General features: G+C 40.8%; 1 protein-coding gene across 3 annotated transcripts in view; it reads right to left on the bottom strand.

Annotated features, from left to right (window-relative positions):
• SLC7A2 (solute carrier family 7 member 2) overlaps positions 1 to 24,577 on the bottom strand; it is a 104,059-nt gene that overhangs the window by 8,309 nt on the left and 71,173 nt on the right. For 2 of the 3 annotated variants that reach the window (XM_063458064.1, XM_063458065.1), the window contains exons 5-10: positions 23,766 to 23,899; positions 22,460 to 22,682; positions 19,767 to 19,906; positions 16,398 to 16,500; positions 6,260 to 6,465; positions 3,437 to 3,603 (exon numbers count right to left, since the gene is read on the bottom strand). In XM_063458064.1, coding sequence (XP_063314134.1) covers positions 3,437 to 3,603; positions 6,260 to 6,465; positions 16,398 to 16,500; positions 19,767 to 19,906; positions 22,460 to 22,682; positions 23,766 to 23,899 — 973 coding nt within the window. Of the gene's footprint in view, positions 1 to 3,436; positions 3,604 to 6,259; positions 6,466 to 16,397; positions 16,501 to 19,198; positions 19,336 to 19,766; positions 19,907 to 22,459; positions 22,683 to 23,765; positions 23,900 to 24,577 lie in introns of all 3 variants that reach the window. The other variant, XM_063458066.1, reaches the window with a different exon arrangement.

Raw genomic sequence — 24,577 nt, 5'->3', positions numbered from 1 at the left:
CACATACAGACACACAGATGCACACACTGACACATGCAGATACACAGATACATAACCTGACAAATGCAGATACAAACACTGGCACACATGCAGATACACACATTGACTACATAGAGATACACAGATATAAACACTGACACACAGATACATACGTACTGACAACATACAGATGCACACAATGACACACACATACTGACACACACACACAAACAGATATAGTGACACACAGAAACACTGTGACAGACATATCCACACACACACACACACAGACATACATACTGACACACCTACAGACAGACATACTGGCACACTGACACGCAGATACATACACAGATACACACATACTGATAACATACAGATACATACTGTGACAGACATACTGGCACACAAACAGACATACAAACTGACACAGACAGACAGACACACACACAGACATACTGGCACACAAACAGACATACACTCTTCAGTTTCCTACCTCTGCAAGAGGCTACCTTCCCTGAGGTCCAGTGTGCTGGCTTGGGTGTTTGGGGGCTGGCACACCTTGTTCAGTACCCCTCCTCACTGCATTCTTGCTCAGCCTCCCGCGCGGCTCATTATATTCGAGGTGGGAGGAAGAGATTCGCGGTCGTCACTTCCTCCCATGCAGCCGTTAAGCATGGGGCCCCAGTGCCCGCCAGGCTCCTTCTGAAACATGCTCACCAGGTGGCCCTAATTGTATGGGCCACCCGGTGGGCCCCCTAAGTGTGCAGCCCCCGGTGCAGCCACAATACCAGCACCGCGGACCCATTAGGGAATTTTTATTTTTTTAATGTGGGCGGCGGGGCAGCTGCTTTGAACCCCCCAGGAGTAACTGGGCTCAGGGCAACTGCCATTTGCCCCGAGTTAAAGACAGCCCTGGTGTCGGTTAGTGAGTGTGTGTCTGTCACTGAGAGTGTATACGTGTTTGTCAGTGAGTATGTGTGTCTGCCAGTGTGTATCTGTCAATGTGTGTATGCATGTTTCAGTGTATGTATGCATGTTTCCAGATGTGTCAGTGTTTGTATGCGTGTTTGTCACAGAGTGTGTGTGTCAGTGAATGTGTATGTCTGTCAGCTAGTGTTACATAATTACATAGCTGAAAAGAGATTTGCGTCCATCAAGTTCAGTCTTCATCAAGTTGGATTAGCGGTCGATCCAAAAGAAAGCAAAAAAAATTGTCTGAAGCGCTTCCAATTTTGCAACAAACTAGAAAACAATTTCTTCTTGACCCCAAAATAGCAGTCAGATGTCCCCTTGGATCAAGCAGCTTTTATCCCACTAATTAGAAATTATATCCCTGTATGTTATGTTTTTGCAAGTATTTATCCAATTGCAGTTTAAACATCTGTAAGGACTCTGATAAAACCACCCCTTCAGGCAGAGAATTCCAAATCCTTATTGCTCTTACTGTAAAAAAACCTTTTCTGTGCCGTAGATGAAATCTCCTAAATGCATTACCTTGTGTCCTATGTATAGCCCTGTTTATGAATAGATTTCCAGATAATGGTTTGTACTGGCCAGGGGCGTATTAGCCGCGAGGCAAACAATGCATTTGCCTTGGGCGGCATTTTCCAGGGGGCGGCAAAAAACGCCGCCCCCAAATGCCCAAGGCAAATGTCTTGTTAGCCTTGCGGCTAACAGACATGCTGGTTGCTGGGCGGCCAGCGAGGGAGCTCTTCCCCTGAGCTCTCTGCTCAGCTCCCTCGCGCGCCGCCCGCAGAGTGAGACTGGGAGCCGGAATATGACGTCATATTCCGGCTCCGCCTCCCAGCCTCACTCTGCGGGCGGCGCGCGAGGGAGCTGAGCAGAGAGCTCAGGGGAAGAGCTCCCTCGCCGGCCGCCCAGCCTGCCCGCCAGTGCCGTCCTGCAGCCACTGGACCACCAGGGAATGGGAGAACCCCCCCACCCCCAGCATTCCCAAAGGTAGGGGGGGGGGGGAGTAAATAATAAAAAATGTGTTAATGTGAGTGTGTGTGTGTGTGTCTCTGACTGTGTGTGTCTGTTAGTGAGTGTGTGTGCCTGTTAGTGAGTGTGTGTCTGTTAGTGTGTGTGTCTGTGACTGTGTGTGTCTGTGACTGTGTGTGTCTGTGACTGTGTGTGTCTGTGACTGTGTGTGTCTGTGACTGTGTGTGTCTGTGACTGTGTGTGTCTGTGACTGTGTGTGTCTGTGACTGTGTGTGTCTGTGACTGTGTGTGTTAGACTGTGTGTGTCTGACTGTGTGTGTCTGACAGTGTGTGTCTGTTAGTGTGTGTCTGTTAGTGTGTGTCTGTTAGTGTGTGTGTCTGTTAGTATGTGTGTCTGACTGTGTGTGTTTGTTAGTGTGTGTCTCACTGTGTGTGTCTGTTAGTGTGTGTGTGTGTCCGACTGTGTGTGTTTGTTAGTGTGTGTGTCTCACTGTGTGTGTCTGTTAGTGTGTGTGTGTGTCTGACTGTGTGTGTTTGTTAGTGTGTGTGTCCGACTGTGTGTGTTTGTTAGTGTGTGTGTCTCACTGTGTGTGTCTGTTAGTGTGTGTGTCTCACTGTGTGTGTCTGTTAGTGTGTGTGTCCGACTGTGTGTGTTTGTTAGTGTGTGTGTGTGTCCGACTGTGTGTGTCTGTTAGCTAGTGTATGCGTATCTGTCAGTGAATGTGTGTGTATTTAGAAGGCGGGGCAGGGGGGAAGGGTTGGGGGGGGGTGGCGCGCGCGCAGGGGGGGGGGTGTCTACGTTTTGTCCTGCCTAGGGCAGCACAAAACCAAGATACACCACTGGTACTGGCCCTGAATATATTCGTATAAGGTTATCATATCCCCTTCTGAGGTGCTGTTTTTCCAAACTAAAGAGATTTAAATGTATTAACCTTTCTTCGTAACTAAAATGCTCCATTCCTTTTATCAATTTTGTAGCTCAGTGTCTATCGGTGAATTCATGTCTGTCAGTTAGTGTATATGTGTGTCTGTCAGTCAATGTGCGTGTCTGACACTAAGTGCATATATGTCTGTCAGTGAGTGTTGTATATGTGTTTGTCAATGTGTATCTGTCAACGAGTGAGTCCCAGTGTGTGTGTCTGACACTGAGTGAGTGTGTATGCATTTCTGTCAGTGAGTGTGCATGCGTCTATCGGTGAATGTGTGTCTGTCAGTTAGGGTATATGTGTGTGTGTGTGTAACTGAATGAGTGAGTGTTTATGTCTGTGAATGTGTATGTTTCAGTGAAAGTGTGTGTTGGTTAAACAGTGTGTGTGACAATGACTGTGTATCTGTAAGTGAGTGTATGCATCAGTGAGGGTGTGTGTCTGTCATGAAGATAAATTTAGAGGGGGGGAGGAGGGTGCCTGGGTTTTGTCATGCCTAGGGCAGCACAAAACCAGAATACACCATTGGTCCCATTTATTCTGCATATTCAGAAATTTGAAACCAAGAGAAAGTGAATATTCCTTACCATGAAGGCTACTTTGTGCTGATTCTGTGGCTGCCTCCAGATAATCGACACAATTAGGCAAATAAGAATAATAAACAGAGCAAGAAGTGCAAGGCTCCATCCTTCCAAATTAGCGATTGCCTTGACACCATACGTTGTCAGAATGCTTAGGCCGCAAATAATTATGGCTGTGAAGAGACAGAAATACACCATTTCAGAATAGTTTCTCCGTACTCCTGTGCAGTCTGTGTATCAGGTTAAAGAGGAAGAAAGCAAAAAGAACTCTACATGTGTAAAGCAAGCCTAAATTAATGAAAACATGTTTAGCTTCCACGGCTCAAACCGCAAGACACATGGTCAATCCCAATGGATTAAAACAAGAGAAATGATAGGTTTGGCGGATCCTTGTTCTAAAAGTGGGATAATAGCTGCACCTAAAATGATAATAACTTTGATAAGAGGAAAGTTATCAAATCCACTATGTATGGTGGAATAAATGTCCGTTCTAAACACCAATAAACACTGTTTTAATTTATTTGTGATTTGGATCTACCACAATGTTATCAGTTTTAAGAAATCAAACGCCTATTCTTTTTTCCCTTTGTTTACATTGAATTATTTGCACCTCCCTCATATATTGTAACACCAGAAGGAACTGATCTTTTATTTATTTTTTGGGGGCCCTCACCACACTCTAATAACTGGTTAGATCTTGTCCATTTAGTTTTAAGCTTTGCAGGTAGTGAGTCAAACTGACAATATTGGGTATAAGTCGAACACAACTATGGGTCCTAAAAAATTGCTCTACTTTATCCATCCCTGTTACCAAGTCTGAAGGTAACATACATGCACAAAATGTATAGGTATATAAATAGCTCTCTTTAATTAGGGGGGGGGGGGTTAACTTTTATTGACACAGCAAGAAAAGTATTCATTAAAGGGGTACTCTACGCTCCCCATTACCCCACATTTTGGTGGGGTAATGGGGAGGAATATCATCTGATATTCTCACCTAATGAATTATGTTAAAAGTTGAAATACAGTTGCAAGAAAAAGTATGTGAACCCTTTGGAATGATATGGATTTCTGCACAAATTGGTCATAAAATGTGTATGTGAACCCTTGGATTTAATAACTGGTTGAACCTCCTTTGGCAGCAATAACTTCAACCAAAGGTTTCCTGTAGTTGCAGATCAGACGTGCACAACGGTCAGGCGTAATTCTTGACCATTCCTCTTTACAGAACTGTTTCAGTTAAGCAATATCCTTGGGATGTCTGGTGTGAATCGCTTTCTTGAGGTCATGCCACAGTATCTCAATCGGGTTGAGGTCAGGACTCTGACTGGGCCACTTCAGAAGGTGTATTTTCTTCTGTTTAAGCCATTCTGTTGTTGATTTACTTCTATGCTTTGGGTCATTGTCCTGTTGCAACACCCATCTTCTGTTGAGCTTCAGCTGGTAGACAGATGGCCTTAAGTTATCCTGCAAAATGTCTTGATAAACTTGGGAATTAATTTTTCCTTCAATGATAGCAATCCGTCCAGGCCCTGACGCAGCAAAGCAGCCCCAAACAATGATGCCCCCACCACCATACTTCACAGTTGCGATGAGGTTTTGATGTTGGTGTGCTGTGCCTCTTTTTCGCCACACATAGTGTTGTGTTTTTCTTCCAAACAACTCAACTTTGGTTTCATCTGTCCACAGAATATTTTGCCAGTACTGCTGTGGAACATCTAGGTGCGCTTGTGCAAACTGTAAACGTGCAGCAATGTTTTGTTTGGACAGCAGTGGCTTCCTCTGTGGTATCCTCCCATGAAATCCATTCTGGTTTAGTGTTTTACATATTGTAGATTCGCTAACAGGGATGTTAGCATTTGCCAGTGACTTTTGTAAGTCTTTAGCTGACACTCTAGAATTCTTCTTCACCTCATTGAGCAGTCTGCGCTGTGCTCTTGCAGTCATCTTTACAGGACGGCCACTCCTAGGGAGAGTAGCAGCAGTGCTGAACTTCTCCATTTATAGACAATTTGTCTTACCGTGGACTGATGAACAGCAAGGCTTTTGCAGATACTTTTATAACCCTTTCCAGCTTTATGGAAGTCAACAATTCTTAATCGTAGGTCTTCTGAGAGCTCTTTTGTGCGAGGCATCATTCACATTCTTGTGAAAAGCAAACCCAGAACTGGTGTGTGTTTTTTATAGGGCAGGGCAGTTGTAACCAACACCTCCAATCTCATCTCATTGATTGGACTCCATTAGCTCTTGGAGATGTCATTAGTCTAGGGGTTCACATACTTTTTCCACCTGCACTGTGAATGTTTACATGGTGTGTTCAATAAAAACATGGCAACATTTCCTTCTGTGTGTGTTATTAGTTTAAGCAGACTGTGATTGTCTATTGTTGTGACTTAGATGATGATCAGATCACATTTTATGACCAATTTGTGCAGAAATCCATATCATTCCAAAGGATTCACATACTTTTTCTTGCAACTGTAAATGGATATTGCTAAATCAGAATAGAAACTTCCACTTGTTATATAACAGAAGACCAGAACTGTGGGCACTGGAGGGACTGGAGGTTCAAAAAGTTTGATTCAATTTCGTGGGATGATGCCAAACGACATTATTTATTTGCATCATAACCACTACAGTTTAGTTAAAAATATATTGCATGGAATTTAAAAAAGTAAGTTTACCGCTCTGCACAATTGGAGGGATTTGAATAAAATAAACAAAAACAATACAAAAAACAAACAATTCCTTTATCCTAAAATAGATTATACACACAGTATGCAGAATCATATCATTAATATAGTGGAATTGCACTCTCGTGGGTCTTACCAAGCACACCAACTAGGAAGCTGACAATGGAAGCAGATTGTTCAGTTGGCACACTTGGTGTGCAAACAAGAGCATTAAAACTAAAACCAGGTTCAGGCAGGATAATAATCTGGGACTCGTTCATCATGGATTCTCTTTCAGATAAGGAAAGCATTTCTTTTTCAGGAGAACACTTGGGTATTTCATAACCAAGACCAGGTTGGTACCTGTGTGCAAGAACAAAATGTTTTTTAGTTCCATTGTGCATTGAAATGTATAAATGACTTAATCCATATCTAAGAAGCAATAAACATGCAAAGAGTATAATGTCTCATTTACATACCTGACCCCAAGTTTGTGCTATGAAAAATATGTCCAACAAAAAGGCAGCTGGAGTTACACCCATAGGCAAATTACTGCCGGAGCAGCTCATGCTGGGATAACGTTTAAATCTGGGTCGGAAATAAGCTAACAGCAGTTGAATGCATGAAAATGTCCGATATAGGGAAAGGTATCGGGCTCAGAATGCTAGAACTAAAATCAAAACCTTTTTTTCTACCACTTGCATAGAATATGTAAACAAATAGTGACAAGTTAGGGAACAAAAGGGGTCATGTATACAATTTGTGGTACTTTCATATTTGCACCTGTTTTGTGGATATGTGTCATTTTATTATGTAGAAATCCAGGTCCACAGGAAGCTATCCTCAGACAGCACAGCACGAGTGCTTCATTAGATACGCCAAGTCTTTGAACGTGCACTAGGACCCTGCAGAGAGAGTTTCAGCAGTTCTCTCTGTAATGTTTTGTAGGTTGGGGTCAGCCAGACAGGCCCCCTTTAGTAGCATCACTGGCAACATCCTCCCACGGGGTACGTCCATTGAGCTTGATCTCATGTTTCCCAAGGCTGGGAGTTATGCAATAGAGATAGAGATCACTTTATGGTGTGAGGGTTTCCAAGAAAACCTACATTCATACAGGCAAGGCCACCATCAGGAGGTGACAGCCAGCATTCCATTGAAGTATCAATTTAAGCAACTTCAGCAGGCAGGACTGCACCAACTGTCCGCTCTTCAATTTAGTCAGCAATGCTCGGAGGAAGTAATGTCAGATAATTTCCTCCCAGCTCTCATGGAAGATGAGATTTATTTATTTTTTTGAGAGAGAAATTTTATGTAGGGTTACAATCCATCCTATATACATATTGCAAAGGGCAAGTTAAAGGACCACTATAGTGCCAGGAAAACATACTCTTTTTCCTGGCACTATAGTGCCCTGAGGGTGCACCCACCCTCAGGGTCCCACTCCCGTGGCGCTGAAGGGGGAGGAAGGGGTTAATCCCTTACCTTTTTTCCAGCGCTGGGACTCTCCTCCCTCTTCTTCCGTCATCGGCTGAATACGCATGCGAGGCAAGAGCCGCGCGCACATTCAGCAAGTCTCATTATCAATGCTTTACTATGGACGCTGGCGTCTTCTCACTGTGAAAATCACAGTGAGAAGCGCAGAAGCATCTCTAGCGCCTGACAATGAGACAGCCACTAGAGGCTGGATTAACCCATAGGTAAGCATAGCAGTTTCTCTGAAACTGCTATGTTTACTGCAAAAAGGGTTAAACCTAGCTGGATCTGGCACTTAGACCACTTCATTAAGCCAGGGCCGGACTGGCCCACCGGGATACCGGGAAATTTCCCTGTGGGCCGTCAGCACCTGGGGCCGGGGTGACCTGCGGCCGCAGGGGAAGCTTTTCTTGCGGCCGCAGGTATAACTTGAATGGCGGCCGCAGGGGAAGCTCTTCTTGCGGCCGCAGGGGGAGCAGGCTGTTCTGTCTCTGCTCCCCCTCCCTCGCGCGCTAGTAAGAGACCGGCGCCGGAATATGACGTCATATTCCGGCTCCGGTCTCATTAAGCTGCGCGCGAGGGAGGGGGAGCAGAGACAGAACAGCCTGCTCCCCCTGCGGCCGCAAGAAGAGCTTCCCCTGCGCCCGCCATTCAAGTTATCCCTGCGGCCGCAAGAAGAGCTCCCCCAGCCAGCGGCCAGCAGACCTCCAGCGGCCACTAGCCCACCCAGCCGGTCTTTACCTGTCACCCACAGGTAAAATTTGTAATTCTGTCAGTGTGAGTGTATGTGTCATTGTGTGTCTGTGTCATTGTGTGTCTGTGTCATGGTGTGTGTGTGTGTGTCTGTGTCATGGTGTGTGTGTGTGTGTGTCTGTGTCATGGTGTGTGTGTGTGTGTGTCTGTGTCATGGTGTGTGTGTGTGTGTGTCTGTGTCATGGTGTGTGTGTGTGTGTGTCTGTGTCATGGTGTGTGTGTGTGTGTCTGTGTCATGGTGTGTGTGTGTGTCTGTGTCATGGTGTGTGTGTGTCTGTGTCATGGTGTGTGTGTGTCTGTGTCATGGTGTGTGTGTGTGTGTGTCTGTGTCATGGTGTGTGTGTCTGTGTCATGGCGTGTGTGTCTGTGTCATGGCGTGTGTGTCTGTGTCATGGCGTGTGTGTCTGTGTCATGGCGTGTGTGTCTGTGTCATGGCGTGTGTGTCTGTGTCATGGCGTGTGTCTGTGCCAAGGCGTGTGTGTGTGTCTGTGCCAAGGCGTGTGTGTGTGTCTGTGTCATGGCGTGTGTGTGTGTCTGTTTCATGGCGTGTGTGTGTGTCTGTGTCATGGTGTGTGTGTCTGTGTCATGGTGTGTGTGTCTGTGTCATGGTGTGTGTGTCTGTGTCATGGTGTGTGTGTATGTGTCATGGTGTGTGTGTATGTGTCATGGTGTGTGTGTATGTGTCATGGTTTGTGTGTCTGTGTCATGGCGTGTCTGTGTCATGGCGTGTCTGTGTCATGGCGTGTCTGTGTCATGGCGTGTCTGTGTCATGGCGTGTCTGTGTCATGGCGTGTCTGTGTCATGGCGTGTCTGTGTCATGGCGTGTCTGTGTCATGGCGTGTCTGTCATGGCGTGTCTGTCATGGCGTGTCTGTCATGGCGTGTCTGTCATGGCGTGTCTGTGTCATGGCGTGTCTGTGTCATGGCGTGTCTGTGTCATGGCGTGTCTGTGTCATGGCGTGTCTGTGTCATGGCGTGTCTGTCATGGCGTGTCTGTCATGGCGTGTCTGTCATGGCGTGTCTATCATGGCGTGTCTATCATGGCGTGTCTGTGTCATGGCGTGTCTGTGTCATGGCGTGTGTGTCTGTGTAATTGTGTGTCTGTGTCATGGCGTGTGTGTATGTGTCATTGTGTGTCTGTGTCATGGTGTGTGTGTGTGTGTGTCTGTGTCATGGTGTGTGTGTCTGTGTCATGGTGTGTGTGTCTGTGTCATTGTGTGTGTGTCTGTGTCATTGTGTGTCTGTGTCATTGTGTGTCTGTGTGTATTTAAAAAGTGTTTTTACTCACCTTTTTTTTTTCTCCCCACGCCGTGCTGGTCTCCCCTCGACTGGCCCTGCCTCTATGGCTGACATCATCAAGCATGATGATCTGAGCCAAGCCAATGCTCTGCCATAGGATTGGCTGCAAAGGCCCTGATAGTAGGTGCTGCACACTGTGCAATCACGCTGTGCAGCACTGACACAGGAAGCACCTCTAGTGACTGTCTGAGTGACTGTCACTAGAGGTGTCACTAGGAAGCAATGTAAACACTGCATGTGAGAATGCTTAATGTGTGTGTATATATATATATATATATATATATATATATATATATATATAGTTAAATAAAGTAAAACAAGCTGCACTCACGGACTTTATGAATTCAAATGGTGTTTTATTCCATCGAAGGTAGAAAAAAAGAAGATCGACGTTTCGGTCCACACATCTTAGGATCTAAGATCTGCCTTTAACTAACTGTCGACATTGTTTTTCATTTTTTATTATTTAATTGAATATAGCTCAATTCATTTCTCGTTTCACTTTCAGTTTTTTTCACGATCGGGCACTGTTACTGTTGATTTGTACTTTCACAGCGGTTCCATGGCAACGGCTACACACGTTGCTATGGCAGCGACGTAATCGTTGCGTTACTACGCATGGACCGGGGGTTAACGTAGGGTCACAAGGCAGTGCGCGCATGCGCGGTGTTCAGCGGTGAACGCCGGCGAGTAAGCACATCACCTGGGGTAAGTTATTCTAATTAATGTAATGTCCTATATATTTGAGATGTTTTTCATGTAATGTTTGTATCACTTGATCTTGAGGAAGGTCCCTGTGTGGACCGAAACGTCGATCTTCTTTTTTTCTACCTTCGATGGAATAAAACACCATTTGAATTCATAAAGTCCGTGAGTGCAGCTTGTTTTACTTTATTTAACTACAATTTACTTCCCTGGAAGTTTGGCACCCGGCAGGCCTCTTAAGGCACAACTTTATACTTTGAGCGTGAGTGCTGAGAACTTTTGTATTTCTATATATATATATATATATATATATATATATATATATATATATATATATATACTCAACCATCTGGGGTGGCAAGACATTGCCTTACATATTACATACGGCAATATATGGCGCAATGACTTATGGGGCTGGCATAGATTTTTTTTTTCCAGGGCTTCTTTGTATCCCCAGTCCGGCCCTGCATTAAGCTGAAGTGGTCTGGATGCCTATAGTGGTCCTTTAATGACAGGGATGTGGTAGTGGGCTGTATTAAAAAAAAAAAAAAAAAAAGGAGACTTGTTTTGCATGCTTCTGCTGATATGATTGTCAGTATTTTTTATTTATTTTTTTAAATTCATTATTAGAGTGAAAATGGGATGGCATCAAATTTCATATTCGGCTTGGCAGTGCAATTGTTGAACCTGCCTGAAGTAAAAAATTGAGCCAACTAAAGTAGAATCGTAAAAGTTATGCATCAACAATGTAGGTCCAAACAGGCCAAAGAAGCAAAGATGTAAATTCTAATATTTTCCAAACATCATTATTAATATGACTCATTTGAAGATCTTTTGCCAGGAATCCAGGACAGATTCACACGCCCAGTGCAATTTATCCAAGTCACAGATACTTATAAGCATGTTTGTGTGAAAACGCCAGGCAAATGGTTTACATATACTAACATGGAAATGTAACACATACAAGATAGATGTGTCTGTATTAGGCAATATGAATCAAAGTATAAAGGAACAATTGTAAAAGAAAATTTTAATCCAGAAGGCAAATCTTCAAAACAGATCTACAAAATGAAAAATGGAGTATATCTACCTATTTTATTTATTTTTTTAAATAAAAAAACACATTTCTTAAACTATTTTACCAATACACAGCACAGGCTTTGATTTCATATTATTGGCAAAATGTAGTTGAAATATTATCAGCTGGATTTGACCGATATTTTTATTGAGTTTTAATTGGATTTAATACAAGCAGACATTCTAACAGCCGAACCAAATAAATAGGTCAACTACTCTGATAGATTTGTGGAAGGGGGGCATTCAAATTATAGAATGGGGAGGATGGTGGACAGATCAGTGTCAGAACCCCCACATCACCACATATGGCTAGTGGGTGTGGGCTCCACTAAAATAAAAAGTGACAGGAAGGACAACTTAAAGTCACCCCCTACCCTCGTGGTCAGGCCACTTAAATAAAAATTACACAGCTGAAATAAAAATGACACAGCTGGACTTATTGTCCCTCCTGCTCTAACTGTGGTCGATGAGTGGGGGCTCTAATCAAAATAAATGGGGGGAGTGAAACGACTTATTAAACCCCTTATCCCACTGACTCTGGAAAGGTGCTTTGGTTTTTAGAATAAACCCATGAGGGACCAATTGCATGTGGCAGAGGGGGGAGGGAGTTGGGGGGAAGGAGGGATATTGACTATCCTATTGGGTTCAATAGGACTCCTGCATCAGTTGAAGCATGGCCCCCTCCTCTTCGCCATGCAGCAGACTGATTTAAGCTATACATCCACTCCAAAGAAACTTCTAATACCATAATGCTGAGTTCCATCTATTTATATAGTGTGACCATAGATTTATGGAAAACAAGGTCTTCAGCAATGGTTTTATATAGCTTTTCAGCACCATGACTGACCATTGCCAATTATGCAACTAAGAATATTATGGTTTACTCAGAATGTTCTTTTATGGTGACAAACACTGGCTATCATCTTACAACTAAGAACATCTAACTTAACCCCTTAAGGACACATGACATGTGTGACATGTCATGATTCCCTTTATTCCAGAAGTTTGGTCCTTAAGGGGTTAAAAAGGAAAGGTCACTTCCCTTTCTTCTTATAATCGGTTTTCTTAGAAATGTATATTAAAGATTAAGCAACTGACATCACAATCCAGTTTAGTCCAGGCACAGCAAAGGCAAACATTGGATTGGAGGGGGATAACAGAAACATGGCTTATAATCTCTACGTTTGCTCTTTGGAGTGAAAGGTGGAAGGGAAAGAGCTTAACAATCAAGGTCAGAGAACTAAGGTGGAGACACTTGGTTCTAGAATACAACTAAACACAGTGGTTTGGTTTTCTACATTTTTCAAATCAAATATTGACTAAATATAGGGTATAACTAAACCTTTTACACAATTTGAGAGGTGGTTGCACTGTATAGATAGATTCAAAAATAAGATAGATAGATTAAAAAAAAAAATAGATGGATAAACAAATAAGTCCTGCACTTAAACTCCCACTATTTCTAAGTGTAAGCTCACATGCCACATCAAGGCAAACCTCTCAGGTTAGTCCTACAATAGCAATTCATCTTGCTTCCTTCCGCTCAAGTAAAAAAAATTGTAATGAGAGAGAGAGAGAGGCTTGTTTTCTAAAGCCATACATACTTCGAACCCTCACATACGTATAACCTTTATACGGAACATATGGGCTGGGTGGCAGCACTGTAACATGGCCGTGTAATACAAATACCGTGTTTCTCCGAAAATAAGACCGGGTCTTGTATTAATTTTAGTCACACAAAACACACTAGGGCTTATTTTCAGGGTAGGGCTTATTTATTTACGGTACCGGTATGTACATTGAACCCCCCCTTTAAAAAATCCACCCCCTCTTTAATAAATCCACCCCCCTTTAATTAATCCACCCTCCCTCTAATTAATCCACCCCCTCTAATTAATCCACCACCCCTTTAATTAATCCACCCCCCCTTTTAATCCACCCCCTCTAATTAATCCACCCCCTCTAATTAATCCACACACCCCATCTAATTAATCCACCCCCCCTTTAATAAATCCACCCCCTCTAATTAATACACACACCCCCTCTAATTAATCCACACACCCCATCTAATTAATCCACACCCCCCTCTAATTAATCCACCCCCTTTAATTAATCCACCCCCTTTAATTAATTCACCTTCCCTCTAATTAATCCACCCCTTTAATTAATCCACCCCCCTCTAATTAATCCACCCCCCTCTAATTAATCCACCCCCCTCTAATTAATCCACCCCCTCTGATTAATCCACACACCCCATCTAATTAATCCACACACCCCATCTAATTAATCCACACACCCCCTCTAATTAATCCACACCCCCTCTAATGAATCCACACCCCCTCTAATGAATCCACACCCCCCTCTAATTAATCCACACCCCCTCTAATTAATCCACCCCCCCTCTAATTAATCCACCACCCCTTTAATTAATTCACCCCCCCTTTAATTAATTCACCCCCCTTTAATTAATCCACACCCCCTCTAATTAATCCACACCCCCCTCTAATTAATCCACCCCCCTTTAATTAATCCACCACCCCTTTAATTAATCCACCACCCCTTTAATTAATCCACCCTCCCTTTAATCAATTCACCCCCCCTTTAATTAATTCACCCCCCCCTTTAATTAATTAAGTCCCAGACATAAAATACCAGTATCTACTCACAGTTCAAAGAGTCCGACCACTGGGTGCCTCACCGCCCGGAATGGATCCTTCCGCTGAAGATCCGTGAAGGCAGACTGACGGCGCTGCGCACGTCGTCATCACGCTGCGCGATGCCGCGGCCCGCAACGCTCCTCCCCCTCCTCCTCATAGAAGAAGGAAGTCCCGCCGGGCCGCAAAGGTAAAATGCCTAGGTCTTATTTTCGGGGTAGGGCTTATATTGCAGCCCACCCCGAAAATTCGGCTAGGACTTATTTTCGGGGTAGGTCCTATTTTCGGGGAAACACGGTACACACAAATGGGTTCCACTCACCTAAGAGGTTTGCCTTGAGTGAAGCAAGTGAGCTTACACTTTAAGTGGCCACTGAAGTGATACTAAAAACCTTTAGTTACTTAAATGTGCATAGGGATTTAGGGCAGAGCACAAGTAACTTTTTCTTTGATTTCTATGATAGATAGACAGACAGATGGACAGAGAGAGACAGACAGACACTTTTCTCAACGCCGTACATATTTTTTTCTCCCTTGTTTCTTATGCACTAAAACTTTTGTATTTTCTTGAATTAAATATATATGCCTCTCTCAAGTAAAACATAAATGTGGTAAAACATTATAATCTCATCATCAGTACTCAATGCAGCCTGTAGTAAAAGAAACATTATCCCTTTTATCTTGTATTAAGTACTGTCATGGGGTTACCCATTAATTAAGCAAAGGATCAGTAGTCCTTGAAATCTATTTCACACACTTCAGTGTGGTCTGTATTAATACGTACTTTGTGAACACGTGGAAGAGCCTGTGCTCTGAAACTAAATGCTCTGAACTAAATTAGACTTGATTTCAAAATGTCAACTCATCTGGTGTAAACTAGAGGATGCTTACATGATTTCACCTTATGATTTATCGTTTACTACAAGATATACAATATATATTTTTATAGTTTATATAATGTAATGTAAATCATAGAATCTGTGTTTACTCATAACGGCTTCAAACGTAATTTATTATTTGATGTTTAACTACGTTAGTGGCTGCCGATGAGTCATTAATAATATTGACGTGATCAGAAATGACATATTTTTGCAAGTACACTTTTGGTACAATTACAATTATTTATACAGCCCTAACACATTCCACAGCACTGTACAATAGGTAAGCAAGACAAACTATTCTAACACAATAAGTTTGACGTAAAGAGACAGTAGGTGAAGAGGGTACTGTCCAAACAATGAAAGACCTTATATCTTACAATAAGCAATCACTCCTGATAACATTAACCGAACCACTTTAACCATATTTAATTCAACAGCCAAAATGATTCACTATACCACTAACAACAAGTTTCAACAAATGAACCAATACCCCCACATTTTTACATTTATTAACAGCAATAAGCAAAACACACGCTGTGTACATCTAACCCTGTTTGATAACAAAAACCATACCAATGCTTCCCGTTTCTATAATGAGCAAATTAGGTTGGTGTAAAGTATGTATTTTAACTTTGAAGCCAATATAGGTTATGTACAATATGGAATTGGGTGGCAAAATAATAAAAGTAGAACGAGCATCATATTAAATGCTGTTTCACTTTTAAAAGAAAATGATCTTTGTACACATCGGGGGACATTAAAAGGGATACTATAGTGCCAGGAATACAAAGGTGTATCCCTGGCACTAGAGCTCCCTCTGCCTTCCCCCTCCCTCGCGCTCTCCCCTCCCCCCAGTCGGTGATTAAAGCGTTACAAAGGCTTTATCTACATACCTGATCCCAGCGCCGATGTCCCTTGGAGCTGGGTCACCCTCCGACATCCCTTGACGAGCGGGCGCTAAAGCGTGTGCACATTAGGCCTCCCCATAGGAAAGCATTGAGTCAATGCTTTCTTAGGGAAAAATCGCTGGCACTGGATGTCCTCATGCAGTGAGTGGTAGAAAGCCACTGGAGGCAGACGTAGTGCTGCAATGTAAACATTTAAGTATCTCTGGAACTTCAATGTTTTACATTGCAGAACTAACTGTAATAGGGACACTGTACCCAGACCACTTCAATGAGCTGAGGTGGTCTGGATGTCTACAGTGTCACCAACACTTTTATATCTAGTTTCTGCAATTATTTAACTCAAATAATTCTGTCCGGCTTCTTATCTTTTATATTTAACGTACACCATTTTTTTCTTGCCCCCTTCCCCCCCAAACAAAAAAAAGGAAGAAGTTTTGCTGCCACTGTACATTTAGCGGTCTTCTGAAATACAATTCTGTTCCAATCTCATGTATGCAAATATAAAGCTAATTGATAATGTACATAGAAGAATTGGGAGTAAATTACCTGAGAATGAGAACACATGCAGCCACGAGAGAGTATGCGAGCAGAGTACCGATGGACATCATGTCAACCAAGGCTTTCAGGTCAAAAAGAAATGCCATAATTGCTAGTAGAAGAAGAAATTAAATCAGTTAATTTGCAAACTCAGTTGGGAAACACAAGTCAAGATATAGGAAACACTGCTCCAGTCAGTTATACTAATGTACAAAAAACTTAAATGTCTTAAAATAAAATAGAAAAATAATTTATTATCTCAAAGAGTTTAATTCCCAACAACCAGTAGTGAAATCTTTATATTTCTATAAACGGTAAAGGTTTTTAGTTGGTAATAGTAACCTTTCCGTCCTTTTGAATGGGTAACATGTCACCAGACAGCTGATCTTACAATTGTTTTTGTATTTCTGTCACATGTGTAATTGGACCAACAACAACAACAACATCATGCTAAATTAGCAAGGGACTATATCAATATTTTGAATGGACCTTGCAATTATTTACTGATTGGAGAAGTGTTTGTCTGTTTTTTGTAAAATGGCAAAATGTAAACCTGCCAGAGTTAAGGAAGATAGCTATGTGTTCTAACACATACAATTCAATTTGCTAGCTCATAAATATATCAGGTTAAGAACTGAACTTAAGATACTAGTCCTGTCTTTGGTGTGACCTCATCAATCAAGTGATGGCTTTGGTTTGACCTCATCAATCCCATCATATATTCAAGGAACCTGGTTTCATTGAACTAAAACAAGGGTGGGTGTCAGTTAATTTAGAAGAAACTATATGCTAGCAATCTTGTAAAAACTTCTCTTTCTACATACCTATCTCATACTACTGGCAGGTTCACTTAGCACATATATAAACGCAATAGTCCCAACATTTACATTTTATGCCAAACTCTCTGGAGCTCCGATGTTCATGCAAACATACGGAAAACAGATTTACCATATGGATTCTGGCTGTTACAGAACAAAGTTTTTTGTTTGTTTTTTTATTTGAGAGGCTGACTTCAATTAAGTAGCTGAAAATTCTGAACAAGGGAAAGTACAGATATCCCAGTGAAGAAATGATTTAATTGATTTAGAGTTTACTTGAGAAATATGACACACTGGGCTGGGTCTGATAACATGCATACCTGCAATATTTGATCAGTAAATAGGATATTATATGAGCTGCTATTGAATGTTGTGCACATTTGCAGACAAGCCTCGGCTTAAGAGATTACTTCAATTTGATTTTGAGTTTTTTTTTAGTCCAATGAAGTGAAGACAATATATAATTTAGAAGATGTCAATTTATTTTATGCATCTTTACAGCAAATCTATAGACATAGTCCAGTATGTGCAGCCACGGATTTACTTAATTCAGTGGCTACGTGGGACGCTTATAGAATAGAGTAAACAGATGTATTTTGAAACTTAATGATTAGATCAAGATGTCCTTATAGCATTCAGCAATAACATTTAAGGGTTTATTCACTTGCTATAAGAGATGTATGGCAAGTTAACAGCTATTAGCCATATGCAAAGAGGTGCTATCTAAACGTGAAATATAATCAGTTTCTAGAAATCCCTCTAAGTTCTAATTGGAATGCCACACAGCAATTATTTTATCCACTTGTAATGATATGGCGTTCAGGACATCATAACTTCAGTCATAATGAATTCCTAACAATGTAGTAATTAACCCTGATTGAATTAAGTTGTATTAGGTTACGTAGAGCTGGCAGCAGTGTTAATACAATGAATCTACTTACAGGCTGTCTCATAAAAGGACATGTACTAAAACCCTTTCCTCGATTACATATCAAGTGCACAGCCACAGAGTGTATTTATTTGTTCTATAACATTTCCAGAAGACATATAGTAATATTTGGACACAGATGACCTGATAAACAATGACTGCAGTAAAACAGTTTATTTAAAGCCATAATTGCAATGTACAATAATTGGTTCAACATTCATAAAGGAAATTAAGTTGATCATAATGAGATATTTTCAGTTTGTCTTGAGTTAGAAGCCAAATTATAGATTGAAAGTAAATAAATAAATAAAAAAATACAAATAAAAACACACTTTAAGAAAAAAATATTTTTACGGTAGACAGGATAATGACTTGGGGATATTAAATAAATAGTTCAAGAATAGTTTAAGAAGGTATGTGGAACCATTCAATGTCTTCCACAGCGCACTTCAAAAATAACCCAGTAGTAATTCAATTCATTTTCAATTTTTCCTTATGCTACAATATTTGTGTTTTTGAAATCTTTGGAGTTGTAGTTAAATAGTTATGGTGTAGTAGGGTGTCTATATCTGCTTTACACTAAAACCAGGGCAATTAAATAATAATAATAATAATAATAATAATAATAATAATAATAGACTTCTTTGGCAACCCAAGAATTTATTAGTGGTCTGACTATCAGTGGAGATTTTGACGGCAACAATAACCTTAGGTTCTCATTGTAAAAAAAAAAATCTTGAACAGTTCACATTGTCATGGAGAAAGTTAAAATCATGGGATGAAGGGCCTTCACAATTACACTTGGTCCAATAGCTATTGTATCTTAAAAAATAAACTTCAAACTCATGGAAAAAAAATATATAGCTGACATATATCTCATTTTGACAGCCCAGAATTAATTTTTCTCAATATTACAAATACATGAAGAGTTATATAAAACATAAGATAAAAATGTACCCAAGTCTTATATGCAGAAGGTGCAAAAACGCAAGTAAGCCCCCTTCACCAAACCTGCATGCAAGCGTCCACGCAGAATGCCCAACAAAATCCTTTTCACATCTTACCAGAAATCACCCCAGAAGTCAACGTGGCAGCAACTGGTGACTGCCGTTTACTCACGGTGGAAAGAAATCTAAACAGTAAACCGTCTCGTGCCATGGCAAACAGAATTCGGGGAAGAGGGAACATAGAGCCCAGCAGGCTAGAATAGAAAAATTATGGATGTTGAAGTGGCTTAAGTGCAGAGTACTACAAGGGTATATAACTAGCAAGCTAAAAGTGAGAATGGTTTAGAAAAGGCGTTACATTATTAACTCCATTGCCTTTTAAATTTTCATAAACAAAATCCTAAGATAGGTTTAAATGTGAATAAGTCCAAGCCAATTGAATAAGGCTCTCCAAAGTAACGGAGTTAATAATAAAGTCATCATGAATGACAAAAGGTTTTAAAGAGGAATTGTGAAATGAAAAGAAATAAAACGGTTTTAAGTTTTCTTAAGAATGTCCTTTATGGCGTTTCAAAATAGTTTGGCAGATACGGAATAATTGCACCATTATGTCAGACAACATACTCAGCACATATTTCTTTTTTTCACCCTGGTTCTTCCAAATTTTTAGCTTTTGCGATCTCACCTGCCACTGCACCTGATGAAAGGGTGGCAATTACCGGAGTCTTCGTCTTGGGACTGATCTTAGCTAGACATTTGAAAAGCAACCCATCTTCCGCCATAGCATAGATTACACGAGGCATTGGGAAAATGGATCCGAGAAGACTGAATAAAAATCAAACACATGCAAAGAAGGCAAACAGCAGTCATGCAAGATTATGTCAATGCAAAGACAAAAATTACTCATCAATTACAGCATACAGCACACCACCAAAGGAAGTGAGAGAGAACAGGTAAATTAAACAGAAAGCCAAAACCCATTGGTTGCTTAGTAAAAGAAATTAGAAAATATATCTGAAATTGTTTTGGTTTGCAAGATTTCAAGCAAAGGTTCTGCTTGTTTGGGTGCTGTGTATATAAAATGTTAACATTCCTTTTATTATAGAAAATGTTACATCCCGCCCCCTACCCCCCCATTACCACCAATCAATTAACACCTCCTTTTAGGAGTGTTAGATTTTTTGGACTTTCCGCTCCTTTATGAGATACAGTGTAGCCCTACCGTCAAATGCACTTTAGTAAATAATCTTCTGACTCATGATTGCTCAGGTTGAATTCTGTTGGCTGCATGTGATAAAGGGTTTTTGTGACTAAGTAATTTTAACAACTAATTCAAATGTATTTTTTTTCCTTATCTTCTTAGTAGTTGGGCTAATATTACAGGGGGAGGAAAAAAGAGGGGTTTAAAAAACACTTTTACAAATGTCTTTCCATTTGTGAATTTTAGCGTTTCCTTTAAAAAAAAAAAAAATGAAACAAAAAAAAATACAACCCCATTTTCTTTTCTGTACCCCAAACACTTGGAAACCAATAAAAATTATCAAATTAAAAAAAAAAAAATTAATAAATATATAATAATAAATAAAAGCAATTGAGCTCAACAAATTGCAGGTGAATTTGCTGCATATTTCCAGTGCCTCGCATTACATGCAAGTGAGCTAATCTGGAAAGCACCTTCACCCATACGGAACCCGTAGAACCTCTTTAATGGTCTAACAGAAGTGTGAATGATTCATGCTGGAGAAGCAAATAGGTGGAATATCACATTCAGTCCATTGGTGAGGACGATGATGATATTTTCTATATTGCCTTTTCTCTCCGTTCACAGATAGAACTGCAGCAAAACATTCCTTAAAGCCATATATTACAAGTGTTAGAATGTTAGATCCGTGTTGTACTGTATGATTGCTTCTAGAATACAGGTATACAAGGATTTTGTTCTTCTTCCAAATACTTTTTTTGTAAAGAAATAATACAAAAAATAAAAAGAAACAAGAAGCCCTACGACAAGGCATTTGGCTGCTACATGTTTAAAGGAACACTCCAAGCACCATATCCATTACAGATCAGCTCATAAAATGGTTATATGAAATAATCATTGTCAATCACATGACTGTTACTTTGTAATCTTTACAACTTCCCAGTCTATTTGGGTATGGTATGCCTAAGAATAAGTACGCCAGGTTCTTTAACCACTGAGAACACCGTAGTCGTTATGGTACCTGGAGTGTACTGGCACCCACCCCCAACCCACCCCACCCATTGTAAGTAGTCAAATTGTGCAAGAGCAGTTTAATATCTAACCTGGGGTGCATGGGGTGACACTTTCTTCCTCCTCCTCTCATTTGACAGGACAGTCAGAAGCTCCTGATTAGGAGCTTCCATTAGCTCTCATCCGCTAAGCCCTGTAGTCAGCCAATTAATCTCAGTCACTGAGGTAAGCCTTTCACTACAAGGCTTAGCTTAGACAGAGAGCTTGGCTAAAGAGGAGGCTCAAGCAAAGTTAGGGAGCAGTGCCAGGTAAGAATTCAAAGCATTCTAAAACAGTTTGACTACTTACTATAGGAAGTTGGGTGCTACATACTTGGAGTGTTCCCTTACGTTAAGGTCACATTAGCCAGACAAATCTGTAATCTACCTTTATGGGCATTGGAGGAAGGGTGAGCAGAGTCGAAGTCCCTGGTGTCTAGTAGTTGGGAAAGCAGGGAATCTTTAACTGCTCACCCTCCCCACCTTTCACCCAGGGTGGATCACCCCCTGAGCTCCTACTTGGAACACTACTGCTGATCACAGTGTAAGTACTGTATATCTTCAGCTTATATTTTTGTTCCAGTGCTGGCCAGTTCTAAGATGATGCCTTTGGCATAATGTTATTGGCAGAACCTTAGATCAGTATACATCCTGGCAAATTCCACGTGTGTCGGTGTTATCATGAACAATCTGACATAACATCTCTTCAGTATTTGTTCGAATTTTAGAGAATATACATAAATAGGAGATAATTCTGAGAAAAGGCAGTGTTTACATTGCTTCTAGGGACACCTCGAGTGGCAGTCACTATTAGACAGCTTCTAGAGGTGCTTCCTGGGACAGCACAGCGTCTTGCCGCACATGCACACTAGCCTCCCAATGCTGGACAATTAACATGTTTTGTACTTTGTGCGAGTCCCACTACTACACATATTTTATTAGTTTTTTGCAACAAACAAATTAAAACTTAAGCAAATCTAAATGCATGCATTATTACATGGGCAGGCCAGCTGAACATAAACAGTAATTAACGGTTGACAAAAAGTGGCTGGGTACATGAGATACATAAAATGATTTAAAAAAAAAAACTAATATATTAAGTTGCATTTGTTTTTCAAAGATTGTTACCTGGTCGAAAGGGCGCAGAGAGATCCAACAGCTACTACATATTTTGCAGGGCCCCAACCAACGTACTCAAAAGCTACCGGAAGGGGACTCTTCTCATCTAACAAGTAGTAAGGCATCATGAGAGTGAGAGCAGCGGACACTCCAAAATAGGCCATAAAACACACGAGCAAAGAAGTGACAATGCCGATGGGTATAGCTCTCTGTGGGTTTCGGACTTCCTCCCCTAAAATTGGAGCAACAACAAGGATTTTGTTAAAATAAATACTGTGATCTCAATCTTACAAAAAAGAATTCAATGTAAAGAAAGTCCCTAAAAATCATCCTGGTTTAAAAAACCCTCTTGGTTTCATATGAAAATATATTTGGCAGTCCAAGGCCCTCTCACTTGGTTTTGCAGCCATTCCGGTCTCAGGCGCTTTATTCCAGGGCCCTAATTTAACATTTCACTGCAGAGCCCCCAGGTTTAACTCATAAGAGCAGGCATTAGCTTGCTAGGATAGGACCTGCCAAGAATGGGGTACATTGGCATTGTGGCTGGCCTATGCAACATATGAATATACAGGAATTGTAATATTTTTGCCTAAGCCAGATGTGTGTGTGTGTGTGTACACACACACACACACACACACACCATCAGTTTCAACTGCCATTTCAAATTTGATCTTACATTTTATAACAATACTCTCTATTCACTACTGTGCTGTCTTTATTAAATACTCCTCTAAAACAGGGTGATTCACTAAACACAGGGCTATTTTGAACTAACCACTGGTGAAGGTTATAATGATTTGAGGATTTATGTATTTTATTTCAGTATTTCAGTTCATAAAGTATGGTTTAGTAAACATACCATGAATCACATTACATCCAAATAATATGTTGCAGGTAAATATCTAGTGTTATAAAAACAGCCATGAGTACACGTTCAAACTGGTCATGCATGACCTCCGTGGGTTGCAATATTGACCGACTTCAGAGCTCTTATATCTTATTCAGCTCAAATATTAACTTCTATGTGTTATCTGGTTCAAACACCTACACATCCAGCAGGAGTCAAATAAACGGTGGCTCAATCTGAAATACACATTACACAGAGAACAAGTGGCAGGATACAGGTACCTTTTTTTCCCCTCATTGAACTTCAAATTAAGACTTGTTAGGTGCTTAGCGTCTGTCTTGTGTGGATTTTCCTAGTTATTTTAAGGATGATATGTTGCTCAGTCCTGGTATTTCACTTAGAGGCATTCAATAGGCCTATCAAGTCTTCCATCGTCTATTTAAAGGCAGGATAAATACTAGCTCTTACCGGTTGTAGCTATGCAGTCAAAGCCTACAAAGGCATAGAAACAAGTAGCAGCTCCAGCCAACATCCCCGTCATTCCATATGGCATGAAACCTCCGACACCGTATAAACTTGTTACATTATCAGAGAACGGCATTCTGGGAAAAAAATAAGATCATTTTGAGAATTTAGAAATGAAACAATATTTTTAGCTCGCAACTTTTTAAAATGGGAAAAAAGCAACACTTTTTGTACTAGACTCACTGAGGTGACTGCTAAGAGATTTATCTTTTTGCTACATAGTATTTACTATATTTGTTTTTTTTACTTATTATATGTATTAACCGTGCTAGAATGCTCAAACAACTGGCCCTTTCTCCATCACACTAATAATAAGATTTTAACAGGTATCATCCAGTTCTGCAGCTGAAACGTCCAGTTAAAGAAACCTGAAGCAATATTATATCAGCTAATTCTAGGTTCTGATATCTGTGAGCATAATAATAGAATATTAAATTATAAACTGTATCTACATGCTACTATGCACTGTATTCAAAATAAGGGATATAAATTATCAACATTATATTGGAAACCAAGTAAATAATTTTATTCATAGTTCATTTTCCCGATTTAAAGTAAATACTGCTAAATCTGAAATGAACCACTGTCTCAACCATCAGCATAAAAACTAGTTCAGCAAATGTTGAAAATTACCATCCCCAACTTCTTCTTTTTTTTTTTTTTTAACCTCTGTATTCACATCCAACTAGATCTAAATTCACTCCTGTTACCCTGCCAGTTCTTGGCAACTGGAACTCATACTACAATAACGTTAG

The sequence above is a fragment of the Pelobates fuscus genome, chromosome 6, assembly GCF_036172605.1.
Source record: "Pelobates fuscus isolate aPelFus1 chromosome 6, aPelFus1.pri, whole genome shotgun sequence".
NCBI classification, from domain to species: domain Eukaryota; kingdom Metazoa; phylum Chordata; class Amphibia; order Anura; family Pelobatidae; genus Pelobates; species Pelobates fuscus.
The sequence above is the reverse complement of the archived record's forward strand: the minus strand, read 5'-3'. Positions and strand labels throughout refer to the sequence as shown.